The sequence below is a fragment of the Marmota monax genome, unplaced genomic scaffold (assembly GCF_021218885.2).
Source record: "Marmota monax isolate L192 unplaced genomic scaffold, Marmota_monax_Labrador192_F-V1.1 WCK01_AAM20220418_F8-fsc00010, whole genome shotgun sequence".
Lineage (NCBI taxonomy): Eukaryota > Metazoa > Chordata > Mammalia > Rodentia > Sciuridae > Marmota > Marmota monax.
In genome coordinates, this window is record NW_026692321.1 from 22530935 (window position 1) to 22543957 (window position 13023).

The 13023-nt window shown below is 49.2% G+C and overlaps 1 protein-coding gene across 2 annotated transcripts in view; it reads right to left on the reverse strand.

The window, feature by feature from the left end:
- The window catches only part of Galnt14 (polypeptide N-acetylgalactosaminyltransferase 14), a 222781-nt gene that overhangs the window by 24302 nt on the left and 185456 nt on the right, over window positions 1-13023 (reverse strand). For both annotated transcript variants that reach the window (XM_046441580.2, XM_046441581.1), the window contains exon 9: window positions 10868-10971. In XM_046441580.2, coding sequence (XP_046297536.1) covers window positions 10868-10971 — 104 coding nt within the window. The remainder of the gene's footprint in view (window positions 1-10867; window positions 10972-13023) is intronic.

Consider the following 13023-nt stretch of genomic DNA (forward strand, 5'->3'; position numbering starts at 1 on the left):
GTTGGGTGGTATACTCTATATATGTCAATTAGGTCTAGGTTATTAATAGTGTTATTGAGTTCTATAGTTTCCTTATTCAACTTTTGTTTGGAAGATCTGTCCAGTGGCGAGAGAGGTGTGTTGAAGTCTCCCATGATTATGGTGTGGTGGTCTATTAGACTCTTGAACTTGATAAGAGTTTGTTTGACGAACATAGCTGCACCATTGTTTGGGGCATAAATATTTATGATTGTTATGTCTTGTTGGTGTATGGTTCCCTTAAGCAGTATGTAGTGTCCCTCTTTATCCCTTTTGATTAACTTTGGCTTGAAATCTATTTTATTTGATATGAGTATGGACACGCCTGCTTGTTTCCGAAGTCCATATGAGTGATATGATTTTTCCCAACCTTTCACCTTCAGCCTATGTATGTCTTTTCCTATCAAATGCGTCTCCTGTAGGCAGCATATTGTTGGGTCTTGTTTTGTGATCCATTCTACTAGCCTGTGTCTCTTAATTGGTGAGTTTAAGCCATTAACATTTAGGGTTATTATTGAGATATGGGTTGTTCTTCCAGCCATATTTGTTTATTTCTGTTACTAAACATTGTTTGTTTTCCTCTTTGATTATTTCCCCCCCCCTTTACTGTCCTACCTCCCACTGTTGGTTTTCATTGTTATTTTCCATTTCCTCTTCCTGTAATACTTTGGCGAGGATGTTTTGAAGAGATGGTTTTCTAGCTGCGAATTCTTTAAACTTTTGTTTATCGTGGAAGGTTTTAATTTCATTCTCCATCCTGAAGCTTAATTTCGCTGGATACACAATTCTTGGTTGGAACCCATTTTCTTTCAGTGTTTGAAATATGTTATTCCAGGATCTTCTAGCTTTCAGAGTCTGTGTTGAAAGATCAGCTGTTATCCTGATTGGCTTGCCCCTAAATGTAATCTGCTTCCTTTCTCTTGTAGCTTTTAAAATTCTCTCCTTATTCTGTATGTTGGGCATCTTCATTATAATGTGTCTAGGTGTGGATCTCTTATGATTTTGCACATTCGGCGTCCTGTAGGCTTCTAGGATTTGGGATTCTGTCTCATTCTTCAAGTCTGGGAAGTTTTCTCGTATTATTTCATTGAATAGACTGCTCATTCCTTTGGTTTGGAGCTCTGTACCTTCCTGTATCCCAATGACTCTTAAGTTTGGTCTCTTAATGTTATCCCATATTTCTTGGATATTCTGCTCATGGTTTCTTAACAGTCTTGCTGAGCTGTCTATGTTCTTTTCCAGTTGAAATACTTTGTCTTCATTGTCTGATGTTCTATCTTCTAAGTGTTCTACTCTGTTGGTAGTATTCTCCATTGAGTTTTTAAGTTGGTTTATTGCTTCCTGCATTTCTAGGATTTCTGATTGCTTGTTTTTTATAACCTCTATCTCCCTGTATAGTTGATCCTTTGCTTCCTGGATTTGTTTGCGTAATTCGTTGTCGAAGTGATCTTTCATTGTCTGATTTTGCTGTTTAATGTCTTCCTTGATACTCCAGATCATCTGAAGCATGTATATCCTGAATTCTTTATCTGACATTCCATCTGCTGCAGCTGTTACCTCTTCTAAAGTTGCGTTGACCTGCATTGCTTGTGGTCCTTTCTTTCCTTGTCTTTTCATACTGCTTGCGTATCTTTCCTGCAGGTGCGGGCGGCGGCTCTGCTCTCTCCTTATTCCAATTGGGGTGTCGTGGCTACCACGCTGGCAGGTCACTGGGCCTGTTCTGGGAGCTGGTGGCGGCTCTGTTCTGCCCCTACTCCAATTGGGGTGACGAGTGTACCACGCCGGCAGGCCACCGGGCCTGATCCGCCGGTCGGTTGCAGGTTTGCCTACCCTGCAGGCGCGGGTGGCAGCTCTACTCTGCCCCTACTCCAAATGGGGTGACGTGTCTGTCGTACCAGCAGGCCACTGGGCCTGTCCCGCTGGTTGGTCGCAGATCTGCCCACCTTTCGGGCACGGGTGGAGGCTCTGCTTTGCCCCTACTCCAATTGGGGTGTCGTGACTACCCCGCCTGTAGGACGCTGGGTCTGTTCCTGGCAAGGGAGGCGACTCTGCTCTGTCACTACTCCAATTAGGGTGGTGTTTGTACCACGCCGGCAGGCTCCTGGGCCTGATCCGCCGGTCTGTTGTAGGTCTGCCTACCTTGAAGGCGCGGGCGGCGGATCTGCCCTGCCCCTCCTACCACGCCTGCGGACCCCTGGGCCTGATCTGCAGGTTGATCACTGGTCTGCTCACCCTGCGGGCACGGGTGGCGGTTCCGCTCCGCCCCCACTCCAATTGGGGTCACGTGACCACCACACCGGCAGGGCCTGATCCGGGCGTGGGAGAAGGATCTGCTCTGCCCCTACTCCAGTTGGGGTGACGTGTGTACCACACTGGCAGGCCACTGGGCCTGACCCGCCAGGCTGTCACAGGTCTGTTTACCTTGCAAGCGCCAACGGCGGCTCTGCCCTGCCCCTCCTACCACGCCCATGTACTACTGGGTCGTGGGTCTGCCCACCTGGCGGGTGTGGGTGGCGGCTCCGCTCCGCCCCCTCTCCAATTGGGGTCACGCGGTCACCACGCTGGCGAGCCGCTGGGCCTGCTCCGGGGGCTGGTGGCGGCCCGGCTCCTTCCCTCTGGCTCGAGGACAAATTGAGGAGACTCGGGTGACTGAGCCTCACCCCCCTTACCAGGAGACCAACTGCTTATGTCACCTCTGGTATTGATGAAGATCTCTCCTCCACCGCTTTCTGCTGACATCAGATCTCTGCCATGTTGGTATCCTATGCGAATGGCAGCATTTCGTTCCCCTTGCCGGGCAACCCAAGCAACGGGTGAGTCCTGACCAGCCCTCAGCAGGACCCGGACCGAGACACAGTTTCCGCGGGCTCCTAGCCCCGGTCCAGGGAAGTTCCGGGAGCCGGAACTCGGCCGCTCCGTGCTCGGTGTAAGCTCCTATAAGTGTAAGTTCCAAGAAGCAGCCCCCGCGGGCTCAGTTCCGGGAGCCGGAATTCGGCTTCTTAGTGCTTGGTGTATGCTCTGATAGTAGCAGGGTCCAAGAAGCAGCCTCCGCGGGCTCCGCAGCCCTGAGCCAGGGCGGTTCCGGGACGGTTCCGGGAGCCGGAACTCGGCCGCCCCGCGCTCCGTGTTCACTCCGATAAGATCAGATTTTAAGAAGCCCCCAGGAGCTGAACCCTAGCAATCTGTCTGCAAGCCGCAGGCGAATTGCAGCCTGAAATTACCTGTTCTATGGCTGAATGAGCTGCGGTCAGTCAAAAACAGGTGTGGTGACGTCAGTTTACCAACATGGTGGCTGCTGGCCTCCTCTGTGGTCTGACCGGTGTGGAGAACCGAGATGGACCGCTTCCTTCCCCCGCCTCGAACCCAGAATTCAGCGGTGCTTGCGCGTCTGGCAGAAACTGCAGCGCTGTAACCCTGCGTCTCTATCCCAGCGCGCGCTGCAGACTCTAGCCGCGGGGCGATTTGCTGAATAAGCAGTTTTACCCTCCGTGCGACAAACCTCTCACGTTTGAGTCCCCGTAGCCGATCCTTGTGCGATGGAAATCCTTCCTCCAGGTTCCGGCGCACCCCACTATTGCTGGAAATTCCTAACAAGATATCCTTTAGCCGTCCTGACTTGTCATACTCCCACACAGTGAAGCAGCACACGGGGGTAATGCACTCCCCTCGCCGCCATCTTCTCCCCCCATAGAGTCGTAACTAAAGTTTTAGGAGCCTGACATGGATTGCTGTGCTCCCACCTGAGTCGAGAGGCAATCTGGGGGATGCAGTTTAGAGTTTCCAGATTAGTGCGATGATTTATCGGCACTACAGTGTGGATTATTTAAAAGCCAGGATATGTAGTTGCCCTGCCCTTATCTGAACCACTGACTTCATGATAAGGATATGCATCCTCCTGGGTTCGGCAAGCCAGGCCCCCATGTTGGCAGAGTTCTGCTGAAGCTTTTGGGAGTCTTGCTAGTCCTCTGCAGGGGGCTATGAGAAAAGTACCAACAGAATTTCATGGACTGAGGTCGAGGCAGTGGGTCCTCCCAGGTACAGTTAGAGCCTTGTTCCCCAGGCCTGTATTCTTGCAATGACATCATTTCTTAAATGAAGAAGGAGAGTAGAGCTAAAGACTTTGCATAGGGACTCTAAGGGGGCTTCTTAGAGTTAGGGCCTGCATCATCTCCCCAGTGATGAGTATCATGCAGACCCAGATCTGCTTGCATTCCAAGCAGAGAGATGTGTAATTATTGCATCCTCACCGGGGCACTGTTATGGTCCTACTTCTTTTGAGATGCAAATTAATATTTGAAAGTAAGTTGCCCTCCTGCCCTCCATTCCCATCTCTCTCCTTCTATCCCCTCATCAATCCATCAGCTGTTTTTTTTTTTTTTTTTTTTTTTTTTTTTTTTTTTTTTTTTTTTACCAGCTCTCCTAGAGCCCTCTCTGTTCACCAGAACCAACACCTACCTGTGGAGCCCCTGAGTGATGGGCAGGGATTAGGGAGAGAATGAGCAGCTTTTTCTCCCCAGGAAAACGAATCGCAGCTATTCATATGCCCCTGATCACTGTGCTGGTCAAAGTTCTAACTTAGCTCGGTTTCTAACAAAGGCAAAGGGCACCATTCCTCATGGGAAACACTTCATGCAATGAGCCTTGTTTTAAATGGAGCCTCTTATATTGTGGTGTGTGTGTGTATGTGTGTGTACACCATTCTATTTCTGGCCAATTTTAAGACTACTGAGGACCAAGGGAGTAGAGAGGACAGTGGTGGGCAGAAAGAGACAGACTTGCCTGACGAGTGTGATTCCTATGTCCACACATACATTTGTGCAACAGTAATCTTTAAGTTTTAAAGGCTTACTGGGCCTGGAAGCAAGTTCTGTGCTATGGTTGGAATGTCTCCCCCGAAATTCATGTACTAGAAACTGAATCACCAAAGCAACACAGAGGAAGAGTGGGACCTTTCAAGAGGTGAGAAGATTTCAAGGGTTCTGCTCTCCTAAATGTCTTAATGGTGTTATCTTGAGAGTGAGTTATCACCGCAGTGGGTTCGTGAGAAATAGGTGAGTGCATACCCCAAACCCCTGCATTACCTTATGTGTGCCCTCTTGCCCTTCTGCTTTCCACCAAAGGATTATGTAGCAAGAAGGCCCTGACTTGATCGGTTCCCAGTCTCCAGAACTATAATAAATAAATTTCTGTTCTTTATAATTCCCTAGTCTATGGCATTCTATTATAGTGGCACAAAATGGGCTTAGACACTCTTATTCTTCATGAATACATTGACTTGACTAATCTTATTGGCCCAAAAAAGACAGCCTTGAATCTGTGAGCAAAGCTGCACTTCACCCACATCTGGGGAAATCAAGTCTGTAGCCAGGTCCCTGCTTCTTGACAGATATGAACCATGAGTCATCGCATGGTCACCAGTGGCCAAATGACTACAAATACCAAGATGACACCCTTTATCTTTCCATACTTCCTATAGATAACCAACAACCAGTGTCCTCTCTGATGTGACTTGATTAGACATGGAGCAGTTCAAGAGCAGTGTGAAGGATGGTCTTGTGGGATTGTGCCTGGGCACATGGCTTTCATAGAATAGTCCAGAAAAGGAACAAAGTGAGATGCTGCAGCTTGCTCTCCATCTGGGGCTGGGCGGGGGGGAGTGAGATTTAATCAGATTTGGGTGCTCTTCCCAGATAAGGATCTTTCCTTAACCTTGAGCCATGGAGCATAGAAAGGGTGAGACCAAAGGAGACAGTAGGAGGAACAAAGTATCCCAGCAGGGCGGATGTCAGCCTCCTTTAACAGATGTCCATGCAGACTGGAGGGAAAGTGCCAACCCTGCTGGAGCAGAGGCACTGACATTACCTACTCATCTTCACAACAGCCCTGTGATATGGAGACTCTGGTAGTTCTCTAGAACTGCCAATAATGCATTACCAAGAAGTTGGTGGGTGGGTTGAGATGGATCCTCTGCTCAGGGTCTACGCAGCTGAAATCAAGGCATCAGCAGGATTGTGCTTCCTTCTGAGGCTCTGAAGGAGAGTCCACATTCAAGCTCTTTCAGGTTGTTTGTGGAACTTAGTTCTTGGCACTGTAGTACAGGGGTTCTCCTTTCCTTGCAGATGGATGGCCTGGGGTCTCTCTGGGCCACTTCCATGTTGCCCCTTCCTTCTTTAAACTGGCAGAGGTGGTCAAATGCCTCTTGAGCTCCAAATCTCTGACTTCTGTCACTTCTGTTCTGCTTCCAGCCTAAGACTTTTCTCTGCTTTTATGGGCTCCTGTGATGAGACAGGACCCACCTGCCTAAGTCCCTATCTTCAGGCCACTTATTAGTGACTTTAATCCAATGTGCAGACCCTTTTGCCATGAAAGGTAACATCCTGCCAGGTTCCAGGGATTAGGGTGTGTATGTCTTTGGGGGCCTGTTCTCCCTCCCAGGGGATCATTGTCTCCTTTTTAAAGACTTGGAAATGAGGGAACTTAGTGAGGACTATGGGAGGGATTCAAACGTACTCTTGTCTGATTCCACAGCCCCCTTCTTCCACAAATACTCACGCACACACCAAGCCCAGAATAGCCTGGTATTCCAGACTATATTCTGGGGCTGGTGGGTGGTGGCAAGTCCTTTCTGGGCCCCACCTCTTCTCTCTCTTTCCAGCTCTGTCTTTTGTGCCTGCTGTGCTTTGGAAATCCCTCATTCTAAATTCAGGAATCCCATATTCTCCCTTCCTGTGTGTGCCAAAGCCTCCTTTTTCGGAAATGTGTACCCCCCCCCACACACACATGCGTGTACACACACTCACACTCATGCACACACTCACACACACTTCTTATTGGGCAATAGATTCCCTTTATCTCTAAAAACCAAAAGCTAAAAGTAAGATGCAGCTCAAAGTAAGTAGATATATTACATGGATCCTGTGTTATGCAAATGAGAGCTTAAGCATCCAATTTTAATGCAAATCAACTTCTGGGGAAAAAAAAAAGTTTAAAAGCCACATTTCCCTAAAGCCTACTCACATCCTAAACTGTGGATATAATTATCAAAACTCTTCAGCTTATTTTAGAAATACTTGGTGGGAACGGTGGCACCAGGGTCAGAGGGTGTGAGCGTTTGTGGGGGTTGGGTAGGACCTGGCCTAGCCTTCCCAGGGCCCCTGCAGCCACTCCACCCTCCACCAGTGACTGCTTGGAACCTATGAAAAGTGAGATGGGAGGGGCAAGGGCGGCTTGTGATTGAGCAAGGTCAAGGTTGCTGAGGCCAATATCTTCATGTATTTCTGGGCTGTGAAATAATGTGAACCCAGCACATACAAACATATCTAGAAGACACAGAAATTCTGTTTCCTGTTAAGGAAAACTGCTCCTGCCTGCTCTTATTATTTTCATGTTTTAAGGGGACCCTTAAGCATGGCTCCGTTTATGCAGTGAGACCCATTTTAAATGGCACCTCATATATTCCAGTCAGCCCTCCATATCGGTGGGGTTCCTCATCCATGAATTCAACCAACTGTGGTTTATTATTTTTACTGAAATGTTCAAAAAAGAATTGCAATCTGTACTGAACACGTCTGAACTCCTTTTCCTTGTCATTATCCCCTAAACCATAAAGAGCAATTATTTACATAGCACTTACATCGTATTAATTATAAGTAATTGAGAGATGATTTAAAGCACACAGGGTGCTGTGTGTGTAGGTTATATGAAAATACTATACCATTTTATACGAGGGACTTGATATCTGCAGATTTCGTTGTGTTGAGTGGTCCTGGAAGGAGTCCCCTGCAGTCACCAAGGGGCGACTGTGTCTACACTGCCCTTCCCTCCTTGAATTTCCTTATTGGGTCTGTTGCTTCTTGCACAGACATTGGTCAGTTCCTACTGTTCTGGGTCTCAAGAATGGGGAGTTGGATACATGTTCTTGCCTTTAAGGAGCTCCTGGCTTGGCAGGACGTAGGACAGGGTGGCAGGCTCAGCACCCTGAAGTGGTGCTGAGGGATACAGAGTAAGGGAGGGGATGAGCAAGAGAGAGACTGAGGAAGGTACCCATGTCACTCACAGAGGAGGCTGCTCCAGAGCTGCCTTCTGCAGGGTATCAGCAATTGGTGAAGAAGGGAGGTGCAGTCTGGGGAATATTCTGAGATGGGCAGGAGGCTCTGTCAGTACCTCTGGACCCAAGGCTGGAGGGAGGAGAGGCTGGAGAGGTAAGCAAGGCCCCAGGGGAGGAGTGAGTGTGGGCTTCCTCTTTAGGACCAGAGGGAGTCACTGTGGCCCCAGGACTAGGAAGTTTGCATCTCAGAGAGAGCATTTTTGCAGTAACAAGGGAGGACAGATTTGACAGGCATGAGACAGAGGTGGAGCATCACCGGGAGAGGATTGGTGGGGACAGAAAAAAGAGAATAGGTGTGAGGGGCTGCAAAGGAAATATATCTTGAGGACTTGGGAACTTGTGGGGTGAGGTGGCCCCTTCTGCCTCATTCAGGGATCCAGGGTCCCATTACTCTGACAGGCAAGCTCCTTTGCTTCTGCACAGCATCTCTTTTTTGTCACTGAAGCATGGCTCATGTACCCTGTCCCAATCCCTGATCATCACATGGACCCACTTTCAAATTCCCACTTTTGCATACTCGGGTGCCTTGTAATCCCCACCTGCAGGTGTTATGCTGTCCCTTGAAAAAGCACTGCATTTTCTGGCACATGAAATGCTTTTTTTAAAAAAAATCCAGAAATGGCTTTCAAAGTGCTATAAGCTGGCTATAGCATAATGGAATGTTCAGGTGTGAGAAAACAGAGAGTCTCCTGCGATGGCTGTCTGCAGAGCTTTTTCTGTGCTTTAAAATTTTTGTGATGGATGCTAAACTGTCTCTCCCACACCTCCCCAGGACCCCTTCCCAACTTCTTTATTCAAATCAGTCCTTGTTAATGCCAAATGATGCGGAAGTCGGCTAGATGAGATTGCTTCTTGATTTGAGCAGATGTGTGTTAACGCTGCTATAAAGGAAAGGTACTAGTAAGTTGGACCAGAATGTGCCATCGTTGAAAATAACATGCTGTCTACATCCAAATGCGACTGCTCACCTAGTGCGGTTCAAGAGGGCAGAACAAACCCCAACAGACAAGCTGGGAGGAGGCCGGGCTTCAACGAATTTTCTAACAATTCTACACACACACACACAAATCTCAACACAGAATGTGCTGAACTGTGAAACAGTGAATGCCACATTACAAGCAGCATTGGAGCAGATAGTAGAGAATGGCTGTCCGTCAAAAGTATTCCAGGGAGGATGCATTTGCCTATGGGGAGAAAGGCTGGAACTCATTACTAAATAAGGGATAGGTCAAGCATCAGGACATACCATCAACTCTGCCTAGTAAGACAGAAAGCCCTGCCCCATTGAGAACACCAAGGGATCTACCTGGCCCCAAGTTCCCAGTGGGGGGTCGGGGTGGGAGGGTTGGTGCAGCTTGACCCAGCCCTGATCCCCACACCAACACAGCCATGATCCTATTGCACTATCTGAGGCCTTCAAGGACAGGTCCCGCAGGGGAATTCCGTATGGCTGGCCAGTGTTGGGGTTTTCTGTTTTGTTTGTTGTGCTTCCAGCCTGGCCCTTGTCTGGCAGGAGACCAACTTTTCTGATAGATTTTTTTCTCCGCTGCCCAGTTTGGGAGAACAGATGCTGTGGGTCAGGCCAGGAGCCATAAATTTCCAGGAAATAACTCTTAGTGACTGAGGAAGAAAGCTGTAAAACACTCCAGGGGCAGGAAGAGGAGACAACAGTAGCAGTGGACAATGCCCGGGATTACTGCGGAGGGCCAAGATGAGCCCTGAGGATCCCTCTCGGCCTGCACACTGCTCCAAGGGCCCGTGCCGAACATGCTCCCCTCTACCAGGGTTGGTTTGTTCAGTAGTTTCTAGGGGCCTCCTGAGTGGCCAGTGCCACATTTACTAAGTGCTGGAGATGGCCATGAACAAAACAGAGCAGGTCCCTGCCCTTGAGTGGCTTACATTCGGGGGATCCCCTAAAGTGTCACTGCTGGAAGGAGACACACTTGTTACGCCCACCAGGTGCCATGATTTTCACACACTCACCTCACTGGGTTTTCACAACCCCAAGAAATAGGATCCTTATCCCAAAGTCATACTTTTAATACAGGAGGGAAATGAGGGTCACTTGGGGTCATCAGCTAGATGGCATGGGGCTTTCTGACCATGCTACTTCTCCTGTAGCTGCCAACCTCAGCCCTACACCACTGTGACCAGATCTGGGCCATCTGTGTGCAGGGTTTGGGGCCCTGTAATGAGCCCCTCTCCTCACCCTTTCCTCTCCCACTAAAAGATAAGGGCAAGATGCCCTCAGGGTTTCCATGTCAATTATGATAGACCCTCTTCATTCACACAATGCTGCGTGTTATACTCAAGGGTGCCAAGGGAGGTTAATAGAGGTGAAGGAATGTTACTCGCTTTCCTATTCCTCATTCTCTCTTCAATCTTCTTCTAACACCAAATTCCCAAGTTCAGTGCTCCTAGTTTGAGCCTGGGTCTGGCCCCTGGGACCTGGTGTTCCCCCGTGGCCTTCCTGGCCTTTGCCCTTCACCATCCCCCCAAGAGTCTCCCTGGCATGTTTCCCCCCCATCATCCTGTGGCTGCCCTCCAACAATCACTGCTCTGGTGCATCATCCAGCCTTCCCCCAAGGAGTGACTTGCTTACCCTCTCCCAGGCTCTGATCCCAGCATGTGTGACAGATCAGCTCCACGCTAGGCCCAAGAACCCAGAGCTCCCCTCCTCAGCTCTCAGGATGGATGCAATGGAGAACGGTATAGGTAAGGATGCACAGGGTGGGAACTCACCAAAGTTCTCCCCACCCCAGATGTCCATATCCATGTCGTATTTCCCCAGGTAATTGAACCAGCCTTTGTCAATCACGAAGAGCCCTCCAGCTATGATGGGAGTCCTGTGTATTCGGAAGGAAAGAGGGGGGATCAGGAAAGGAGGAGACACTCTGTGCCCTGGGTACCCAAAACTCAAGGCCATTTGCTTCCCATTTCTGTTCCTCTTCAGAATGGTCAACACCTTGTCCAGTTTTCCAAAACAAAAACCTGCTCTAGAGTTTTGCACTCTGATTGTAAATCTCTCCTTGCAGACAAGTAACTTTGTTTACCAGCACCCTTCCCATGGGGGCCAGGATTGCTCAGAACCTCAGCTGCTTGTGGGACTAGAGAGCTCCCACCAACCTCTTCCTCAGATGCAGCCCAGTGGGGCTCTTTGCTGGGGCTCCATTATTGGGAGCAGGGGCAGCGATCACTGACCAGGCAGAGAAGGGTTGGGGCAGCACCTGTTAGCAGCACATCCATTTCCTGAAACCCAGCTCACTCCCTTATTTTCCATTTATTTATTTATTTATTTAGTACCGGGATTGAACTCAGGAGCACTTGACCACTGAGCCACATCCTCAGCTGTTTTGTATTTTATTTAGAGACGGGGTCTCACTGAGTTATTTAGTGCCTCACCGATGCTGAGGCTGTCTTTGAACTTGCAGTCCTTCTTGCCTCCGCCTCCCAAGCTGCTAGGATTACAGGCGTGCGCCACCACCCCCGGCCCATCCTTACTCCTTTATTAAATTAATTTTGTCTCCCTCTTCCCAGAAACATATGTTGGGGTCCTAACTCCCAGTACCTGAGATATGCTTTGTTTTCAGAGGGAGGTCCTTACAGGTAATTAAGTTAAAATAGGATCAGTAGAGTGGGCTCTAATCCAATGTCACTGGGGTCCTTATAAAATGCACAAAAACAAGACATGGTGGAGACACAGAGAGACATAGCCCTCAAAAGGCACAAACCCTGCTCCCACTTCAATTTTAGACTTCTGGTCTCCAGAACCAGAGACAATAAATTTCTGCACCCAATCCGTGGGACTTGTTACTACAGCCATACCAAACTCATATACCCGCATTTTTTCTTTTCTTTTTAGGGAGTCCCACCCCAAATCTCCTGGCTCTTGATTGCTGAGGCACATGTCACAGTAGGTCCTTGGAAAGGAAAGGGATTGAATAAGAAGGCAGGCAAGAGTAGCAGAATCCAAGCAAGCAACCCCAAGAGAATTCGGATATGTTTGTTAGATCAAACGGCCGGTGTAGGTTGTAAGCCTTCATGGTCCTGTCCCCCATTCAGTGGGTCCCAGGGTAAAGGGAAAGTCCAATATGAAACAAGTAATTGATAGGGAACAGATGGAAGCCCAGGTGTACCTTTGATATGGCACAGGCTGCTGCTCCCTGAGAAGTGGCCTACTCCCAGGAGACACTTCCTGTCTGATGAGCAGAGGCATCCCACAGGAGGAGAACCACCCTGAGAAGCCCTCTGGCGAGAGGGAGATGGGAAAACCCAGGCTGCGGCACCAGCTTCCTCCTGGACTTGGTCCACTGCTCTGAGGTGTCTAGACAGGCACTTCCCATGACCACCCCCCTTCACACAGGACGGATGAGGAGCTGAGAGGCTGATGTGCCTGCTCAGTGCTCAGCCTGGTGAGAAGCATCTCCCAGTGTCCAGAGTGCCACCTGGCTCTCATTTCTCTCTTGGCGTCACTCCGGATACTGAAGGTGGAGGAAGAGGAGAGCTCGGAGTCACTACCCATCTGCCTGGAGCACTCTGTTCAGCTTTCTGCAGCCCTTTCAGTCCTCGGTTTGACTTATGTCAATCCAATAAAGATGTTCAAACAGTTACTGTGACAGGCATCAGAGACACAGATGCCCTTGGATAATGCCAGGTGTCCCTAAGTCCCTGGGCACAGAAATCCCCATCCCATGGCCTTCTCTAGGGTTCTCTAAACAGTTATCTTCCTGCTGCCTGACCCAAGGGCAGACTTATTTTAGCTTGGAGGGTCCCAAGAGGCCTGAGGTGCATTTACCACCCAGTCTCAGGCAGGCCCTCAAGGCCATACACGCTTGACTCAGAGACCACAGGCCTCTGAGGAGTGGACCATGGGGATGGATCACTATGCTCTGTTCTAT